Here is a 20,761-nt window from a genome sequence, read left to right as displayed (position 1 = left end):
ATTGGACACACAAGGAATTTGTCTCCAGTGCAAAAGCTCTCAGTGTACATACAAGCAACAAGTGATAAATCATGATTTCGGCAGAATCTCATCTGCCATCATGAGGCTTCTGTATTGTGTTCGTCTGTGAGTCAGACTTTTACAGTTGTTTGCAGTTTTACAGTCTGACTCACAGACGAACACAATACAGAAGCCTCATGATGGCAGATGAGATTCTGCCGAAACGTTGCTACAACTTTAAAAGCACAACTATAATGACGTGGGAAAATACCCGAACAAAGCTGAATGCCATGCATGTAAGTACCCGCGAAAACTTAAGAAAACACACACACACACATATACATACATACATACATACATACATACATATATATGATGATTGCAAAGTGAGGCAAACCCCTTTTGCGAATTTCTGGCAAGCAACATCAATGGGGAAGCGGTGATTCACTTAACTACAGTGGCCTGAAAGGTGGTAAAATGGGGCAAACCCCACACAACGGCCGTCTCGCTCAGCAGTGGACATTTCTGGACTTCATTAGGGCCGTTAAGTCAGGGACGATCTGTAAGCCAGGTGTTCATGCTGGAGTTTACCTGGATTCTGGTTCGCCATCTGTCTACGGAAGGCGGCTTCTGCAGCAGCCTGGGGGGCTGGGAGAGTGACAGTAGGAATGGGAGCTCGGTGCTTCACTGTCTTCGTTGCCAACATTGGGTTCTCTGCCCCAGGTAGGATGGGCCTAGGGGTAGACACTAGGGGAGGGAGAGAGAGGAAGAGAGAGAGGGGGGGAAAGAGAGATACATATGTGTGCGTGTGTGTGTGTCTGTCTGTCTGTCTGTCTGTCTGTCTACCTATGGTATCTATCTATGGTATGTATCTATGTATCTATCTATCTACCTACCTACCTACCTACCTACCTATATCTATCTACCTACCTACCTACCTATGGTATCTATTTCTATCTATCTATCTATCTATCTATCTATCTATCTATCTATCTATCTATCTATCTATCTATCTATCTATCTACCTACCTACCTACCTACCTACCTACCTACCTACCTATGGTATCTAGGTATCTAGGTATCTAGGTATCTATCTATCTATCTATCTATCTATCTATCTATCTATCTATCTATCTATCTATCTACCTACCTACCTACCTACCTACCTACCTACCTACCTACCTATGGTATCTATCTATCTATCTATCTATCTATCTATCTATCTATCTATCTATCTATCTATCTATCTACCTACCTACGGTATCTATGGCATCTATCTATCTACCTACCCACCTACCTACCTACGGTATCTATCTATCTATCTATCTATCTATCTATCTATCTATCTATCTATCTACCTACCTACCTACCTACCTACCTACCTATGGTATCTATTTCTTTCTATCTATCTATCTATCTATCTATCTATCTATCTATCTATCTATCTATCTTCCTGCCTACCTGCCTGCCTCCCTGCCTATCTATCTATCTATTTATCTATCTATCTATTCATCTATCTATCTATCTATCTATCCATCACCTACCTACCTACCCACCTATGGTATCTATTTCTATCTATCTATCTATCTATCTATCTATCTATCTATCTATCTATCTATCTACCTACCTACCTACGGTATCTATGGCATCTATCTATCTACCTACCCACCTACCTACCTACCTACGGTATCTATCTATCTATCTATCTATCTATCTATCTATCTATCTATCTATCTATCTATCTATCTATCATCTATCTATCTACCTACCTACCTACCTATACCTATCTACCTACTTATGGTATCTATCTACGGTATCTACCTACCTACCTACTCTATCTATCATCTATCTATCTATCTATCTATCTATCTATCTATCTATCTATCTGTCATCTATCTATCTATCTATCTATCTATCTATCATCTATCTATCTATCTATCTGCAGTATCTATCTATCTATCTTTGGTTGGGATAATCTCAAAAGTCGAAACAACGTGAAGGAAACAGTCATGGGACTATTAAACTAGGTTGAATAAACTGACTCTCCTTAGATGGCTTCACTTAACTTTAAACCACAGCTTGTTTTGAATGTGATGTGTTGATTAAGCTACAGCGCCTGCCTGGACTTAAAGAGGACTTCAACTCTCAGAATCCTCCACCCTTGCTGGGAAGTGTGGGAGCTGAAAGGCACTCCCAAGTTCTTTTTACAGTTCCCAGAATTCCCCAGCTGGGAATTTGTCCCGTGGCTAAGGATTCTGGGAGTTGGCCTGTGCTCGGATTGGGGAAATCTTTTAAAACTTTGATTTTAGCTTCTGCGTCATGCTAAGATACAAACGAACTACATACCAACTGGTCCCATGCTGATCACGTGACCATAGGGATGCTGGAATGGCCGTTAAGTGTGAAAAATGGTCGTAAGTCCCTTCCCCCCCCCCCGCGCCATTTTAACTCAGAATGGTCACTACATGAACTGTTGTAAGTGGAGGTCTCTTCATGTTCCCTGAGGTCTATGGGGAAATGGATTTCCTCTCCAACTCTTCTCCAAATTCTCTTTCAATTTCAAAATAAAATCCCTGCTTTCTTGAGAAGGCGAGAGAGCCAGGATCCTTCAGCTGGATCCAGGCCACGATTCGGAGTCTGTTTTATGACCACGATTCCACGCTCCCAAATGGAAGGTCAGCGATCCTCAGAGGCCGACTAGGCTAATTCTTCCAAGATAGGAAGTGGAGGAAATGCTGTCATGGCTCAGGATAATTTTTTTTTGTCTTTGCTGGCTCCAGAAAAAGAGTTTGAAGGCATCTCAGGGAAGGTGAAAGACAGGGGAATCTCCCGCTTACGACGATATTTGGAGCCCCAAATTTCCGTTCTTAAGGGAGACATTTGTTAAGGGAGTTCTGCCCGCTTTTAGGACTTCTAATTTTAATGCAAGTTTCTAACAGCAAACAGCCCAAGCAAGGAACCTCTAAGACACCCCCATACACACACAGACAGGACAAGCCACTAGAATACAAGTTGACAGCAAAACCCACTCTTTACTAGCACTGATGATGTTACCTAGCTGGGTCATGAAACGCCTGCCAGGAAACAAGCAAGTTCAGACAGCACCAAGGACCCCACAGTCCTCCTCCTCTTCCTCTCATCCATTTTTCGCAGGTCTTAGCCAACCCATCTCGTCCGGAGAGGGTCTCCAGAGGGCAAGCAATGTATTAAATGCTGCACTTGACTCACTTAAAGTGCCCGTCGTGATGTGGGGTTTGCCAAGAGGCAGGGGCTGCGACAGCAGGGGAGGCTGGATCGAAGGAGTCCGTACAACCGGGGCGTGACGAGGCGCTAGGACAGGTACCACCACCTCCACTTCCTCCTGATCCACCGCTTCCACGTCCTCGTTCTCCAAGGACTGGGCGACTGAAGACGCAGAGCTGATCTCATCTAGGTCTTCGTCGTATCTCAGAGACAGGAAAGCTGACTGGGACAGAGTTGCTGCAAACAAACAAACAAATAAATAAACAAACAAGTAAACAAACAAATAAATAAACAAACAAATAACAAACAAACAAATAAACAAACAAGTAAACAAACAAACAAGTAAACAAACAAACAAATAAACAAACAAATAAACAAACAAACAAGTAAACAAGTAAACAAACAAGTAAACAAACAAACAAGTAAATAAATAAATAAACAAGTAAATAAATAAACAAACAAATAAACAAGTAAACAAACAAGTAAATAAACAAATAAACAAACAAGTAAATAAATAAACAAACAAATGAACAAGTAAACAAACAAGTAAACAAACAAACAAACAAGTAAAGAAACAAATAATCAAACAAATAAATAAATAAACAAACAAATAAACAAACAAGCAAGCAAACAAACAAATAAAATAAACAAACAAACAAATATACATATATATATATATAAAATATGGGTTGAGCCCAAAATTTATCTTGCAAAGTGAAACGTTTCTTAGGTTTCACTTTGCAAGAGTTCCGCCCCATTCTGTGACCTTTCCTGCCACCGTTGTTAAGCGAATCCCATCGTAAATACGAGTCGGTTGCCAAGGGTCCGAATTTTGATCGCGTGACCCGCGGGGATGCTCCAACGGTTGTACGTGTGAAAAACCGTCATAAAACCTCTTTTTTCAGTGCCGCTGTTAGCTCAAGCGGTCGTTTAAACAAACGGTCATAAGTCAAGGGCTACCTGAACTGGATTAAAAGCCTTTGGGTTTGAATGGCTTCAAAATGCTCTGAATTAAAGTGAGAACTACACGGATCATCGAAAATTCAGCGGCTAAACGCAAAAAGGAGAAGTAACTCGTTTCCTGTCCTGAAATGGAAAATATTGATTTTATTGATATATTGATGTTGATTTCGTTTACCTGGTGCGGTTGAGCGGACAGGTGGCAGTTTTCTCTTGGAGAGGAAATTCCTTAGCTGAGCCTGCTTCACGAGGGACAACTTAGCTGTAGAGAACCAGGGAACAAAAAACCTTGCTTTAAGTTTGCTCTCTAGTTTAGTTTAGTTTAGTTTATTGTCTTTGCAGCTCCTACAATGAAATCGAACACTGTCTTCAGTGCACATCATGACCATGAAAATAAGCACAAACACACACCCTCCACAAATTGAACCAACAGCCCCCGACACAGCACCAACACTGCACTATACAGTAGAATTCAAAAGGATAGATGCCCTGGGATAGAAGCTGTTTTTCAGCCTATTTGTCCTTGTTTTAATTATTGTCCTGTACCGTCTGCCAGATGGTAATAGTTCCAAAAAAAAAAAAAGGTGCCCAGGATGAGATGGATCTTTGAGAATGGTTCTGAACTTTCTTAAGGCAATGAGAGAATGTTTTGAGCTTTCTTAAAGCTCTTCCAAAAAGGGGAGAGGGAAATTGCATTCTATACAATTGATATTGTGTTAATATTGCATTATACGGTAGAATTCAATAAGTTACTGCCCTGGGATAGAAGCTGTTTCTCAGCCTATTTGTTTTTGTTTTTATTATTATTATTCTGTACCGTCTGCTAGATGGTAATAGTTAAAAAAAAAAAAGGGGGTGCCCAGGATGAGACGGATCTTTTGTGGTTTGTGACGTCGGTCACTAAATGAACTGTTGTAAGTTGAGGACTACCCGTAGGGGATCGAAAGCTGATTTAGTTCCTTTTCAAATTCGTGTCTTTTTTAGAAGTCAGCGTGCGACCTCTATCTGTGCTATGAAGAGACAAGCGTGGGTGTCGCTGGTTAAAGAGTCTGGCTAGAAACCGGGAGGCTGCGAGTTCTAGTCCTGCCTCAGGCACACAAAGCCAGCCGAGGACCTTGAGCCAGCTGCTTTCTCTCAGCCCTAGGAAGGAGGCAACGGTCCACTGCTTCCGTAGAAGCTGGTCAAGTAAACGGCGGGGCCTACTTACTTACCAGGCGAGGGGGAAGAAGCTTTGGTGGAAGATTCCAGCGTGGCTTTTGTTAAGGCGTTGCTCAGATTCTCCAGCTCTCTCTCCAAGCTGTCATGAAAGGGGAGGAGGGGGGATTAAAAAAAGCATGCAAAAGTGAGGTGTGAAATCGCCACACCGCTCACAACCCAAGTGCAAGTGAGTGCAAGGACTTGGAAAACCTTTCGTACACCACCAGGTCCAATTCAGCGGCATTATTCTTCCACAATCTCATTCTCATTCAATTCAGGTATGGCAAGAGAAGAGATTAACAGAGCTGGAAGGGAGCTCGGAGGTCTTCTAGACCAACCCATTGCTCGAGCATTTAGGGCTGTCCAGCCTCTTCTTAAAAGCCTCCAGCGATGGAGCACCCACCGCTCCAGAAGGCGAGCTGTTCCACTGATCAATTGTTCTCCAGAAATTTCTCTTTCGTTCTAGGTTGGTTGTCCCAAAGGGGCTTTTTTTTTTTCAGGAGGCCACTGGACGTCCTTGTTTTTTTTCTTTGAAGACGTTTCGCTTCCCATCCCGGAAGCTTCTTCAGCTCTGACTGAACGGCGGGGAACGGAAGGATTTATATTCCTCGCAGACAGCTGGTCATTTGCATCCTTTTAGAGGGTCATTGAGGCCACCTCATTTTGGAGGTTTGCCCTGTGATGAGAAAAGTCTTCAGAGAAAAACCAGAAAGTCCAGTTGCCTCTTGAAAAAGCACCTTTGGGACAACCGCCACTTGATGGATGACTTAAGAATCTCCATAGGCTTCGAGGTTGCTCCTCCCCTTGATGAGTTTCCACCTGTTGCTTCTTGTCCTGCCTTCAGGTAGCTTTGGAGACTAGGTTGGCCTTCCTCTTCCTTGGGGAAACCCCTCAAATATTGGAACACTAGCTACCAACAGCTAAAACAAACAACAAAACGATGTTCCACGCAAATCCAGAAAGATCCCTCCCTCCCCAACGTTTTCCAAATGGGTCAAGAGAGGAAGGGAGAATTCTTCAAGAAGTCCTCACCTCTGGATGCCGGGGTGAGAAGCACTGGGAGCGGACGCGTTCCACTGAGCGACGTGGTTGTACAGACGGAGCTCGTACAAGCCGTCGACCAACTTCTTCAGTCTCTTCCTCTGCTGGTTGATGATCTCTCGGTTGTTCGTGAGGGCGTTGAAGAGAGTCTCTCGCTCGGGGACAGCTAAGCGCCTAGGTCAAGAGCCCGGAGAGAGAGAGTGAGGTAAGGAGGGAAAGGACGAGGGGGGAAAAAGGGACATGGCTGTGCTTGCAACTCATTAAAAGGAGGAAAGATGCCTTCATTTTCCCCCGTTCGAAATCCACTCACTTCTGCTTCTTCTGCTGTTCCAGGTGCCGATCCCACTCTAAATCCAGAACGTCGTTCACGTCTTGGACGGCAAACTTCACGTACTGATGCAAGCGGCGAATTTCCTGCCCGGGAGAACATTTCAACGTTCAGCTCAAAACGCGGGAAGTTCTTCAGGGGTGGATCAAGCTGCCCGAGGGGGAATGTTGGGCCCTCAACCTCCTGGGATTAACCAAACAGTCAGGGATGGCTTGGTGGCCTCTCTGGCATTCTCAGATCTGGAGGTATTTGGAGCCCACGATCAGTATATAACTCCCCTCCTCTCCTTCCCTTTCCTCTCTTCTTTCCCTCTCTCTCCTCTTCTCCCTTCCCTCTCTTTCTTTCCCTCTCTCTTCTCACTCCTTTTCCTCTTCTCTCCTTCCTTCCCTTCCTTCTTTCTTCCCTCTTCTCTCCCTTTCCTCTCTTCTCTTCCTTCTATCTCCTCTCCTCTTTTCTTTCTCTCTCTCTTCTCATTCCTTTTCCTTCTTCTTTCCTTCCTTCCCTTCCTTCTTACTTCCCTCTCCTCTCCCTTTCCTCTCTTCTCTTCCTTCTATCTTCTCTCCTTTCTTCTTTCCCCCTCTCTTCTCACTCCTTTTCCTTCTTTCCTTCTCTCCTTCCTTCCTTCCCTTCCCTCTGCTCTCCCTCTCCTCTCTTCCTTCTCTCTTCTCTTCTTTCCTTCTCTCCTCACTCCTTTTCCTCTTCTTTCCTTCTCCCCTTCTCTCCTTTCTTCCCTCTTCTCCCTTCCCTTTCTCCTCTCCCCTTCCCTCTCCCTCTCTTTTCCCTTCCCCCTCCTCTGCTCTCCTCCCCCCTTCCCACTTCAATCCTTGGTATCTTCCCACACTACAAAGTGACTCCTCCTCCTCTTCCTCCAGATAGGGTTACGGCTAGCAACTAGTTTTTGATGCCGAACCCGCTTCCTGAATCTCAGGCATCTCTTCCCTCCATCGACCAGCTGGTTAGATGACAACAGACACAGAAGAGGACCTGTTGGGTCTCTCCTGGTCCTCTGGAGGAGCTTCCAGAAAGCACCTGATCAGACATTCTAGACCAGAGAGATCCTCCAGGCTTTGCTTCTGGGCTCCGATCAGGCTGCTCTGCTCCTACCTGAAGCTGCCCTTCGCTCTTGGGGTCCAAAGGCTTCTTGTAAAGCAGGTGCAGGTACTCCGAGTTGTGAGCTTGCTCGTCCTTCTCCCGGGCTTCCTCCACCCCGGCAAAGCCTTCCAACAAATTGGTCTTCAGAAGGCTGATGTCTCCATGAAGAGACTGCAAGAGGCGGGTGAGAGAAAGAGGCGGCTTACAGGCTGTCCTTGTCTTATGACCATGTATTGAGTGACCGGGAGCTGGGGAGTTCTAGTCCTGCATTCAGCTATGAAAGCTGGCTCAGAGCTTTGGACCAATCACCAGGAGACGGTGATTGGCATGAAAGTCTACTGGGTGACCTTGAGCCAATCAGCAGGAGACTGGGAGTTCTAGTCCTGCCTTAGGCATGAAAGTTGGCTGGGTGATTTTCGGACAGTTCCTTTACCTCAGCCCAACCTTCCTCCAAAGGGGGTTGTTGTGGGTAAAATAGGAGGAGGAGAGGAGGAGGAAGGTGTGTTGCACATGTTCTGAAGCCTTGAATTGTTTGTACAAATACTAAAAGCAGGATACCAATATTAAAGTAGAATACGTTGAAAATAATAAAGGAAAACAGAGGGGGAAAAAATAAATGCCTGAACCTAACAAATAATCTGCTCCTGGTTTTATTATTGCTAGTCTAGAGAAAAGAAGGACCAGGGGTGACATGATAGCAGCATTCCAGTATCTGAGGGGCTGCCACAGAGAGGAGGAAGCAAGCTATTTATCCTCCAAAGCACCTGAGGGCAGGACAAGAAACAACGGATGGAAACTAACCAAGGAGAGAAGGAACCTGGAATTAAAACTTCCCAACAGGGAGAACAATTAACCAGTGGAACAGCTTGCCACCGGAAGTTGTAGGTGCTTCATCCCTGGAGGTTTTCAAGAAGAGAGTGGACAGCCAATTGTCTGAAATGGTCAAAGGTCTCCTGCTTGAGCAGGGGGTTGGGCTAGATGACCTCCAGGGTTCCTTCCAGCTCTATTCTGATTGATTGCCTGAATTCAAACAACAGATCTGTTTTTACCCCCAAACCTGCCGCTTTCGGTACCGGGCGACTTCACCGCCCCCTCCTTACCTCTGTGGTCTCTTTGATTTCCAGCAGGAAAGTGTGCAGGTCGCTAGCTTCCATGCGTAACTTCTTCCTCTCCTCTTCGCTGCCCACCTGAAACGAGGCCTTGGCCGTTCGAGCCTTCAGTTCCTCCAACTCTTTCTGGAAATGGGCGATCTGCGGGTGAATCGAGTGGACGGTCGAGAACAGAAAGCTCAGTTCCGGGGAATGACAAGTGGGAGGCAGAGAGAGAAGAGCTCAACAAGAGGGAGCTCCCAAACACGACAAACCCCTCTGAAGTGAACGCAAAGATTCTTTTAATTAGGAATGCCGGCAGCCCAGGCAAAAAGTTTCCCTCTCACTGCAGGCTAAGAAGTCCACCTGGCAGGGGAGATGTATGGTTGCCTGCCACGGCTATTCATCTCCGCCCGCTGCCTTTTATCCTCAGAGCTAGGGTGGAGCTTTGCTAGCAGCGGTGGCTCTTCTGTCCCAAGGACCAGCCCATAGATTTCCACCGCTCTCCTCTCCTCTCTGACTTCTGTGCATCCGCACATCAGGCACTGGACCCGGCTGTTCCTCCTCTTCCTCATCAGCCACCCAGCGTGCCCAGACCCCTGACCCGCTCTACCACCCCCGTCCCCCTTCCTCATCAGCCACCTCCAGGCCTGGGGGCTGTTGACTCTCCATCTGAAGGCTGATGGACGACCCAGGCTCTGCCTCTGTCCCTCTGAGACAGCTCCATTCCTTCTCCATCCCCCCCCCCCGGAGCTCCCAGGTTGCCTTGATGCTGACCCTGACTGCCACCCCTCCTCTTCCTCCTCCTCCAATTCAGCTGCTGGAGGGACTGGCGGCCAACAGGCCACAACACCTATCTTCTAACAGGCTCTTACAAAACTCCAAGAAGAGTCCCCAGGGGCAAAGGTAGTATACCTCTTCTCTTATCCCGACAATGACAGGATCCGTCTCTTTCCACTGGCAGGGCTGCTTCTCCACCCCAACACCGGCAGGCTGCTGCCGAATCTGGAAGGGGCAACATGAAAGCGTCCATCAAGAGAACGAATCAAGTAGAAGGAAGGATCAGGATGAAGAGAGAAAACCCACAACCGGTTGAAGGAAGGAATTGTAGGCACGCTGTTGCACCGAAGCCACCTGGGAAAGGCGATGAAACCCACATGGAAGTTTACATCCTTCCACAGGCAAAATAAAGACGATTAAAGGGCGCGTCGGCTGTCAGTTTGGCAATGCCGTCGATACCCATAGATGTTCAACCCTCTCTTCCTGCATAGACATCCCAGTTTTCAATTTGCAATCAGGCAGATCGGACCTCCAGCCCTTGCTTATCAATGGAAACTGAGTGGAGCAAGTGGCTAGTTTTAAGTTTCTGGGTGTTGCCCTAAAAGAGGACCTGACCTGGGGGGCTCAAATTGCATCCCTGGTCAAAAGGGCCCAGCAGAGAGAAAACTACCTGAGACTTCTCAGAAAACAACAATTGAATGAAAAACTGCTGGTGACCTTCTACCGCTACACCATAGAGTATCTTAACTTATTGCACCTCTGTATGGTTTGCCAACTGCATAGTGGCAGATAGGAAAGCACTCCAGAGGGTTAATGTCATTGCCCAGAAAATAATTGGTTGCTTTCTCCCCTCTTTGGAAGAGCTTTATAGCTCCCGCTGCCTTAAGAAAGTTCAAAACATTCTCAAAGATCCATCTCATCCTGGGCACCCTTTTTTTGAACTACAGTATTACCACCTGGCAGACGGTACAGAATACCAAAAACAAGGACAAACAGGCTGAAAAACAGCTTCTATCCCAGGGCAGTAGCTCTTTTGAATTCTGCTGTATAGTGCAGTGTTGGTGTGGTGTCAGGAGTTTTCCATTCAATGTGTGGCGTGTGAAGGGTGTGCGTTTGTGTTTATTTGCATGGTCACGATGTGCACTGAAGACAGTGTTTGATTTCGTTGTACGAGGTGCAACGACTACAAAGTAAACTAAACTAAACTAAATACGGAAGGGCTCAATTCACGGAAGAGTGATCCAATTCCTTCTTACCTGAGAAGGGCTCGATTTCGGAGCCACGGGGGATACCTTGGCAGCTTTCTGAAGGCCCGAGGCGGCTGGAGCGCTTTGAGGTGGACGCACTGTTGGGGGCAAGAACACAAAAAGAGGGACACACTCTGGCACAACTGCTGCTAGAGGTCAGTTACGACTTAAACCCTTCAAAGACAAAACGAGGCGAACGCCCGTTCCAAGGAAAGTAAAGTTAGGAGCGACCTGCTTAACAACGGCAATGACTTAATTCCGGGCTCCATTACCGTCGTAAATCGAGGACCGCCTTCCGTTAGTGGGTCACTTTGAGAAGAACAGAGATGGGTGGGAACACGGGGAACGCCCCTGCCCCAACAGCTTACACTCAAATGACAAAGACAACCACAAGGAAGGAAGTTGGGGAAAGCAAAGACTGAACCATACTTGCTGAAGTCACCGGGGTAGAAGCCTTTATGGGGGCGGGAGGAAGAGGAGGCGTAGGCACGCTTAGGGACCCTGCAGGGGTAGACTTGGCAGCCGGGGGAAAGAGGAAGGGCGAAGAACCTTGGCCGGTGTTGGTGGGAGGGGCAGCAGACTCGGCAGCCGCGAACCTGAAGAGGGAAAACTCAAAAATGAAAATAGGTAAAGCAACCGCCGCCTAGCATTCTTGAATTAGATATTCCTCGGCATTGATCAACCTGTCTTGACTTATAAAATGAAGAGGTGCTAGGAACCAAGCCTGGAACATCTTCAGATTAGGGCCTGGGTGCAGGAGGAGAAAGGTCATAGAGGCGGCGTCAAGAGAGGGTGTAGCCTAGAATCGTTACGTTCCCACAACTGATCCAAATCCAACCCATCTCGAAGTGCCAATTTAGTGCTGTTAGTGGACTAGATTCTTCTATACAGGCCTGAGTAACACGTTAATTTTATTATTAACATTTTATGCTTCTCATCTCCCCTGTAAGGCAATTCTGGGCCTTAAATGAGCTTGGCTGGAACTTAATACATGGCCCCGATTTTTCATGTCTCAATGAGGCACCAATGAATCCATGACACCCCCTGTGATGTCAGCCAGGCCCCTGAACTCATCAAAACATTTATTCAGGATGGATTCAGAAGCTTAAGCTCCAGCGTTAAGCAACCATTTTGTGTCCTGAATGAAGAAACTCTGGAGTTGGCTAAAAGGCCAGGATTTTGTTTGGAAGGGTAAAAAAATGCTTGGAAAAACAATAAAAGGTGGGATACAAATAAATAAATATAGGAAAAGCTAAGATCCTATGAGGAATCCTCAAATCCCAGTTCTCTTAAGGTTGAGGAAGAACCAGGCCCACCCCGTTGGGCGAGAAGGGAATGTAATTCGTCTAGACCAGAGGTCTCCAACCGTGGCAACTTTAAGACTTCTGGTGGACTTCAACTCCCAGAATTCCTGAGCTAACATGACCGGAGGAGGAATTCTGGGAGTTGAAGTCCACAAGTCTTAAAAGTTGCCAAGGTTGGAGACCTCTGGTCTAGACTTAAAAAAGACCGCTTACTTTTCGTTGAGGTTGACCTTGACGGAGGACGCCGCTGGAGCAAAGCTGGGCTTTGTGGCGATGGAAGGAACAGGCCCGTCGACGCGGCTCTTGAAGCTCGCCGTCCCGAAGGAGAAAGATGGAGCGGAAACCGGGATGAGGCCGGACGAGGAGACGGAAGCTGGGGGTGCCTTCGGGGTAGCGGGAGAAGAGAACTCGGCGGCCTTGCTTGTGCTTGGCCCAGGAGCTGCTGTTGAGGCCTCCGACGGGAACGCATAAGGCAGAGAAGAATTCGGAGCCGGGACAGGGGCTTTGAGAGGGGGGCTTGCAAAAGCGAAGGGAGTGGCCCCACTGCTTGGGACTACGGATGGACCTGGGGCTGGAGGGGATGGAGGAGCATCACTCTTGGCGGCAGCTGAAGGAGCTGGGGTGCCTGGAAGGGAGAGATTGACCATTAACGAGATCTTACAACTATTTTGGCCGCAGTTGTTAACGAAAATTATTAATGGAGGCTCTCTTGGAAAGCCGCGAGACTCCCGTTACTTCTTAGATCAGAGGTCTCCAAACAGAATTCTGGGAGTTGAAGCCCTCAAGTCTTAAAAAGTTGCCAAGTTTGGGGACCCCGTCTTAGATAAGACAAACACAACTCGCCAACACCGAGAAACCTCCCAGGGGAAGCGTCAAAGGCCTACCTGTGGCTTTCGCCCCTCTCTCCCCTTCGACAGAGAGAGATTCAGGGGCCACCAGAAGAGACCGAACGCCGGGGTTTTGATTGACCATGTAGAAGGGGCACAAGACGCCATCTGTGGATAGTAACATCAAGACCGGAGCAGGAGCCAAGGTTTTATCTTCACCTGGGAGAACCACACCAAAACGCAAAAGGTTCACACACCAAGCAGAAACACTCTCTTAAAATCCAGGAAGTGTAAGTAGAGCAGGCAAGGACTGGCAGCTGGTAAAAGGAGGATCCACCCTTCCTTCCTTCCTTCCTTCCTTCCTTCCTTCCTTCCTTCCTTCCTTCCTTCCTTCCTTCCTTCCTTTCCTTCCTTCCTTTCCTTTCCTTTCCTTTCCTTTCCTTTCCTTTCCTTTCCTTTCCTTCTTTCCTTTCCTTCCTTCCTTCCCTTCCTCCCTTCCTTCCATGGTTAGAAAGCCATATTGCAGGCTAACTCTGCCCATTGCCAGCAGTTCGATTCTGAATGGCTCAACGTTGACTCAGCCTTCCGTCCTTCTGAGGTTGGTAAACTGAGGACCCAGATTGTTGGGGGCAAGAGGCTGACTGTGTACACTGCTCAGAGAGGGCGGTAAAGCCCTGTGAAAGCAGTATATAAATCTAAGGCCTCTTGCAATTGTTTTGTTGCGTTATTTATACTCTCGTAAGCTGCCCAGAGCCGCTTCGTAAACAGGTGGACGGCATACAAATTTAATAAAATAAAACGAACAGCGTCGGTAGATTAGACAGTCTCACTATGAACCTTTCCCCCTTTCCCAGATCAAACAAATAATCCTCCTACTTACTAATAGTGATGGGTGCGTTGTTGCTATAATCAATGGCCACCCCAACAGGCAAGGAATCGTCGCTCTTGTCTGTCACGGGAAGCTCTGCGCGACTGGAATCTTCCAACACCCACAATTCCCAGTTCGGCTGCAAGAGAATTTAATCCGTCTCTCAAGACACGTTTGCAAAAACCCCCAAGGCCTTAACGTGGGGGGTCACAGGTAGCCCCCAACTCACAGCAGCTCCTTTAATGACCAAAGTTTGCCATAAAAAACAAAAAGTGTCATTTTTCACACACAGGACTGTTGCGGTATCCCCACGACCGCCTGATCCACGCATCCTGGGGTCTTTGCAGGTCGGACGGTCACGAAAAAAGGAGATCGACCCCGAGATACGGCAAGCGTCATGAACACGAACGCCTTGCCCGACACCTAGATTTCGATTCCGCGGCCGTGGGGATATTGCCACGGCCGTGTGGGAAATGGCCACACCATTTGCAAAACTCTGAACGGTCGCTAAACGAAACGTTGTACGTCAAAGGCTACCTGTATCGTAAGAGCAGAATCAAATTGGAAGTCCAAGCAGGCTGGACAGATATGGCTGGAGTCCGCCCCCCCCCCTGGCATTTTTCTCTCATAGGAATCCAAAACGTGATACTTTTTCCCCTCCTCTTCTTACAAAAGAGATCTACTCTGCCTGAGCTTGGGAAGAGAATAATTACCTGATCTCCTTGCCTTGACAGGATGCTGACTTCGGTGGAAGCGGCAGAAGCTAATAAGACCAGATCCCTAGGAAGGGGGGGAAGGGGGGAAAGAAACACATCAATGGGAAAATTCAAGGGAAATCTTTGTTTAAAGAACAAACCAAGTTCCCCCTCAGGTTTCCTGTGAAAAGAACCACCTACGCATAGCCTTGAGGGATCTGATCAGCCCACAAACAGGAAACAAACACCTGACATGTTGAAGGATACGAGAAGGAACTGGGATTGATCTAACCACGTTAACTCGGCTTGCAAGGAATTGTGGCTGAGGATTTATGGGGGTTTCTTGTTATTATTTGTGATTTGCAGAAAGCATTGTTGAAATACTAAACTGAGAAAGCATTTTGATTTAACCCACGGCAAAATCTTGCGTAACTGTGGCTTTGCTTCTCCAATTCATTACCTTATCCCTGAGAAGATCTCAGGTTGGATCAGCAGGTGATGCCATTACACCTGGGGGCATCTAGCAGAAATTGAAGTTGTATTTTCCTGCAAATTCTATTTGACTATCGACCGGTAGGGTTCTCTCTGAGCTTGGTTGTCTTCTTGCAGACGTTTCATGACCCAACTAGGTGACGTCAACAGTGGTAGAAGGCTTCTAAGCACTGATGATTTACCCTAGTTGGGTCATGAAACGTCTGCAAGAAGACAACCCAGCTCAGAGCTTCTGTATATAAACAGGGAGCAATCTACACTCACTAGCATTGATGATGTTACCAAGTTGGGTCATGAAATGTCTTCAGGGAAACAATTATGTGCAGAACTAACAGAAAACAAGTCTCACTTCCTTGTAGCCCTGATGACGTTACCTAGTTGGATAAGGAAACTCCTGCAAGAAAGGGGCAGAGAATGCCAGACTCCACAGTTCAACCTTGAGCTATAAATATTCTATTTATTTGGTACTTACCAGTCTTCAACGAAGTTAAGGAAGTAATGGTGCAGTCTCTCGGTGCAGCTACCATAACAAGGCTCCATAAAGTTGACAAACAGCTCAGGCCTCTTGTCTTCCTTTTTCTGAATGGAGAGAACAGCGTAGTTTCTCATCTTTTCTTTTACTTTATTTTTTTTTTAAAAGCAAGATGGTGGGTACATACCGGCAACAGAGCCATAACCACTTCAGGGGCAGTTTCTAAACTGCCGTCCGCAGCGGCGTAAATGATGCAGAAGACGTAAGTGCCAATCCACAACACATCCAGGACTGGAGAAGAACAATTAAAAAAAGGGGATTATTTTAGAAGAGTCATTTGCCTCCTTATCGTTGAGGCGCCTCGTAACAAGGTGGATGTATTTACTGACCCATCAAATTCCACATTGTCCCTTTTTGGGGAAGATGCTCAACGATAAGGAGGAAGAGATTAAAAACAACAACACACATGACCAGAAGGATGGAGGCTTCTAAGTTAGTGAAATTGTTTGGACTTAACAAAAAAGGTTTTTTTTTGGTTCAATTGTGGTCGTAAGTTACAGACTATCTGTATTGTTTTTTTTACTTTGCGTTTTTAAATGTCACTTAAAAAATTCTTATTTTTCTGCAAAACCAAGCACAGGTTTGCCTAGTTTAGTTATTAGAAACTTGTGTTAATACCAGAACGAAGGCCTACCACGTGTTCCTACTGAAATATCACTAAATTTTGTACCTTTAACGGGATTATCCGCCACGTAGAATGGAGGGCAAGGAATTGTTTTCTTTTCCTGCAGGTTCTGAAAAATTGGGGAAAAAAACACAAACCCCACATGTTTCTGTCTGTTGGTGCAGCACTTCAGTGAAGTTCTAAGTCACCCACAGCTAAGCTAATTATTCTGCAAATTAATCAATATTCTGGATGTTGAGCCACCCGGGTGATTTGAAGAACCCATTAAACTAAGATAACTACGCCCCAAAACTCCATCCGGTCCTTAACCACGAATTGGGAACGGATGGGAAATTATTGCAGATCGGAAATAAGCCAAAATTAAGACTTACTGGAAGATATTGGACCACGGTGCCGTTCTGTTTGCCCACTGCCAGCTGTTTTCCTTTAGGACTCCAACACACTGGGGGGGAAACAACTTTCTTTAAAAAAAAATAGCCTTTAAAATGGTACATTAATTACACCAACCTGGCTCACAAACCCCAAGAGAACAACCCATCGTTGAGACAAATCAGGCCAATTTTTGCACCCCAGCCTTGGTGCCAATCAAGGACACTTCAGGCATGGTTTATCAAACCAGATAATGAAGCCAACAACGTGTCATGCTGAGAAGATAGAAGCTATAGTCCAACATGGCTTAGTAATCAGCATACTGGCCTTGTAAACCAGGATTATGAGTTTGTTCTCCACCAGTTTAGTCTAGTGGTTAAGGCACCAGGCTAGAAAATAGAGGAAAGTGAGTTCTAGTCCCGACTCAAACATGAAAGCCGGCTGGGTGACTTTGGGCCAATCACCAGGACATGGTGAGTTCTAGTTCTACCTCAGGCATGGAAGTCAGCTGGGTGACTTTGGACCGGTCCCTCTCTCTCTCTCAGCCCACCCCACCGATTCTAAGTGACTGAGTTGTTGTTGTAGAGAAATGGGAGGAAGGAGGCGGATTAGGCATGTTCACTGCCTTGAGTAATTTATTAAAAAAAATAATAATAATAAAGGGTGAGGTATACATAAGTAAGAAACAAATAGCTAAAAAGAAGAAGACCAGGTTTGGGTGAGGGGATGGAACCATGCAACCCACCAGATGTGACGGCCACCGAAGCAGGAAGTGTGGCATACACCTTTACAGTGTCCGTCACCTGCAAGACGGACACACTCCCATCTGACAGACAGACAGCTAACATCGTGGCGTTGACTGGATTCCACTTCAGGTCGTTGACCAGAGCGCCCGCCATCTTCTGATAAGCAAACGGCCGTTTCTGCTGTTTAGCCTGTTGGGAAGAGATCAAGCGAGCATTTAACAAGGATGGATGGACAGAGAGACACAGACAGACGCTAGACACTGATGAATGGATAGGCAGGTAGAGAGACATGGAGGGATGGAGAGAGGCGTGGATGGATAGATAGACTGAAAGATGACCCATGCATGGGTGGATGGGTAAAGAGAGATGGATGGGTAGATAAATGTATGGGGGGAGAGAGAGAGAGAGAGAGAGAGAGAGAGAAAAGAGGGGGAGAGAAAGAAAGAGAGAGAGAGAAAGAGTGGGGGAGAGAAAGAGAGAGAGAGAGACAAAGGGGGGAGAGAGAGAGAAAAAGAGAGAAAAAAGAGAGAAAGAAAAAAAAGAGGAAAAGAAAGGGGGAGAGACAGAGAGAGAAAAAGAGAGAGAGAAAAAGAGGGAAAGAGAAAGAGGGGAGAGAGACGGAGAGAGAGAAAAGAGAAAAAGAGGAAAAGAGGAAAAGAAAGGGGAGAGACAGAGAGAGAAAAGAGAGAGAGAAAAAGAGGGAAAGAGAAAGAGGGGAGAGAGACGGAGAGAGAGAAAAAGAGAGAAAGAGGAAAAGAGGAAAAGAAAGGGGGAGAGACAGAGAGAGAAAAGAGAGAGAGAAAAAGAGGGAAGAGAGAAAGAGGGGGAGAGAGACGGAGAGAGAGAAAAAGAGAGAAAGAGAGAGAGAAAAAGAGAGATGGATAGACAGACAGACGTGGATAAATGGATAGACAGACTTTCCCTTTTAGCCTTGAGAGAGGAAATTAACAAAAGCTCTGCCAATTTTAGGAGGTAGTAGGAAAGATGAGAAGGATGAGAAGACCAGAAGTTGACTAGATTAATGTCAGGCACAAAAGATCAAAGCAGACATCAAATTTTGTTGCTCAAACTTATACAGAGGAACCAGCGCACCTGATTCACAAAGGTGCGGACGTCGAAAAAGCCAACAAAGGACCCAACTTCATTTGAGGCCATGCAAACCGACAGCGTGAGGTTATCACAGCTGAGCGCCAAGTGATGCACCCAAAACTTGGTCGGGACAAAAAGACCCTGCATATTCTCTACTGTGGAAACAAAATGGAAGGAAAAGTTGAAACAACAACAACTCTATTGCTCTTGGATAAGCTTCCGCCTATTGTTTCTCGTCCTGCCTTCGGGTGCTTTGGAGAATAGATTGACCCCCTTTTCTTTGGGGCAGCCCCTTGGATAATTGGAGGACTGTCATGGTGGACAGTATTTCTGTTTTTCTTAGCCTGCTTTGTGCCGCTTTTGTTTCCCCACGAACACAAATCCCTCTCGCACCAACACTGCCAATCCCAGCTGCCTCTCTGCTCAGTTCTGTCCCTTGAAGAGAGAGAGGCTTTCAAGGGACACAGTAACAGAAAGGGAAGTCTTTTAGTCCATCCCCCTTCCTACTTTCTATCTTGCTAACGCCTCATAAGGTGAAGGGCTACAAAACTGGTTGGAAGGGAGCTTGTAGGTCATCTAGTCCAAGCCCCCCTGCCCCAAAACAGGAGACCCTACACCATATCTGACAGGTGGCAATCCAATCTCTTCTTGAAAGCTTCCAGGGATGAAGCTCCCACAACTTCTGAGGGCAAGTCATTCCATTGAATATAGAATAACGGAAGGGAGCTTGTAGGTCATCTAGTCCAACTCCCTGCCCAAGCTGGACACCCTCTGACATTTCAGACAAATGGTTGTCCAATCTCTTTTTTTAAAAACAAACAAACAAACAACCTCCAGTGTTGGAGCACACATAACTTCTGGAGTCATCGGCAGCATAGATGCTGGGCATTTTGCAGGCAGAATATTGCCAGCAGCAAGATGGAGTGATTTGAGTTATATGGTGATGGGGGCAACTTTTGAAGACCTGAAGGACCAGGCTGGTGACGGATCTTCGTGGAGATCATCTATCTCTTAGGGTCACTGAGAGCTGACACACAGTGGCACCTGTTCCATCAAACAAACCTGCAAACTAGCTAAACAGGAGGGACCGAACCCCGATATAAAACTCACCTATTTTATTAGGAGAATCTCCAGCCTGAATCTGCATAAGCAGGTTCTTCGTCTGAAAGATCTGCAGTCCAGCTGCACAACCGGTGAATGTCAGTCCGTATTTGTTGGACACCACTAGCAGGTTGCCACGTTCTTTGGGCAAATCCTCGGGGGCTTCGAAGATCCGGATTTTCTTCAGGGCCCGGAATTGAAAATCCTGCCAGGAAAAAAAAACAGATTAGAAGCTTTACCAAAAAGAGAAACATTAAAGGGGACATGACATCCCTGAAGGGGGAAAAAAAAAAAGAACCAAATCCAAACTTTTAACTCCGTCTAATGAAATGTATATATACTAGAAATTTCATTTTAGTCTAATGAAGAAAAGGACAAAGGGGATGATAGCAGCCTTCCAATATTTGAGGGGCTGCCACAAAGAAGGTCTTTAAAGCCCCAGAAGGCAGGACGAGAAGCAACCAATGGAAACTAATCAAGGAGAGATCCAACCTTGAACTATGGAGAAATTTCTTGACAGTGAGGACAATTAACCAGCGGAACTCCTTGCCTCCAGAAGTTAAGGGTGCTCCATCACTGGAGGCTTCTAAAAGACTGCACAGGCCTTTGTCCGGAATGGTATCCTGCTTGAGCAGGGGGTTGGACTAGAAGACCTTCAAGGTCCCTTCCAACCCTATTATTCTGCAGTTGCTGAGCTGAATGAGAATGGAATCCCTACCAGCCCTATGGTTCTACGTTCTAACTGTTAAAAAAGTCGGTTTATTTGCTTTAGGTAACCAAAGTCAGGACATTTCTTTTGACAGTGGGCTGGGGGAAGAAGTAAATCCAGCTTCTTGGCTTGGAAAACGTTTAAATTACCCAAATCAGGATAATTCCTTTGTTTTATTTTTAATCAGGTGGGGACGAGGAAGGACAGGGTCTCTCCAAACACCCCATAGTGGACCTTTCCAACTTGGAAAGCTCCTTAAAGCCACTTTGGACAGCAAGAGGAGCATCACACAAACTTACTAAACAATACATTAAAATTAAATAAAGTAAAATAAAGTAACAAAAAGCATAGTTGATAACATAATATGTAAAATATTAATGTAATTTAATATAATAACATATAATAAATATAATGTACATAATCTAATA

The 20,761-nt window shown here is 46.1% G+C and overlaps 1 protein-coding gene across 3 annotated transcripts in view; it reads right to left on the bottom strand.

The window, feature by feature from the left end:
- Window positions 1-20,761, bottom strand: part of NUP214 (nucleoporin 214) — a 42,630-nt gene that overhangs the window by 21,042 nt on the left and 827 nt on the right. For 2 of the 3 annotated variants that reach the window (XM_087944090.1, XM_087944092.1), the window contains exons 2-23: window positions 19,634-19,829; window positions 18,527-18,678; window positions 17,434-17,623; window positions 16,691-16,761; window positions 16,365-16,428; window positions 15,822-15,925; window positions 15,635-15,741; window positions 14,689-14,755; window positions 13,988-14,114; window positions 13,165-13,326; window positions 12,494-12,905; window positions 11,406-11,572; window positions 10,986-11,074; window positions 9,865-9,954; window positions 8,962-9,111; window positions 7,874-8,032; window positions 6,752-6,855; window positions 6,433-6,615; window positions 5,415-5,500; window positions 4,382-4,465; window positions 3,229-3,480; window positions 592-747 (exon numbers count right to left, since the gene is read on the bottom strand). In XM_087944090.1, the coding sequence (XP_087800216.1) occupies window positions 592-747; window positions 3,229-3,480; window positions 4,382-4,465; window positions 5,415-5,500; window positions 6,433-6,615; window positions 6,752-6,855; window positions 7,874-8,032; window positions 8,962-9,111; window positions 9,865-9,954; window positions 10,986-11,074; window positions 11,406-11,572; window positions 12,494-12,905; window positions 13,165-13,326; window positions 13,988-14,114; window positions 14,689-14,755; window positions 15,635-15,741; window positions 15,822-15,925; window positions 16,365-16,428; window positions 16,691-16,761; window positions 17,434-17,623; window positions 18,527-18,678; window positions 19,634-19,829 (3,172 nt within the window). The remainder of the gene's footprint in view (window positions 1-591; window positions 748-3,228; window positions 3,481-4,381; window positions 4,466-5,414; window positions 5,501-6,432; window positions 6,616-6,751; window positions 6,856-7,873; window positions 8,033-8,961; window positions 9,112-9,864; window positions 9,955-10,985; window positions 11,075-11,405; window positions 11,573-12,493; window positions 12,906-13,164; window positions 13,327-13,987; window positions 14,115-14,688; window positions 14,756-15,634; window positions 15,742-15,821; window positions 15,926-16,364; window positions 16,429-16,690; window positions 16,762-17,433; window positions 17,624-18,526; window positions 18,679-19,633; window positions 19,830-20,761) is intronic. The other variant, XM_087944091.1, reaches the window with a different exon arrangement.

Source organism: Notechis scutatus, chromosome 15 (assembly GCF_049901735.1).
Source record: "Notechis scutatus isolate UNSWTSFEM ecotype Mainland chromosome 15, rNotScu1.2, whole genome shotgun sequence".
NCBI lineage: Eukaryota > Metazoa > Chordata > Lepidosauria > Squamata > Elapidae > Notechis > Notechis scutatus.
Note: the sequence above shows the minus strand (reverse complement) of the source record. Positions and strands in the feature narration are given on the sequence as shown.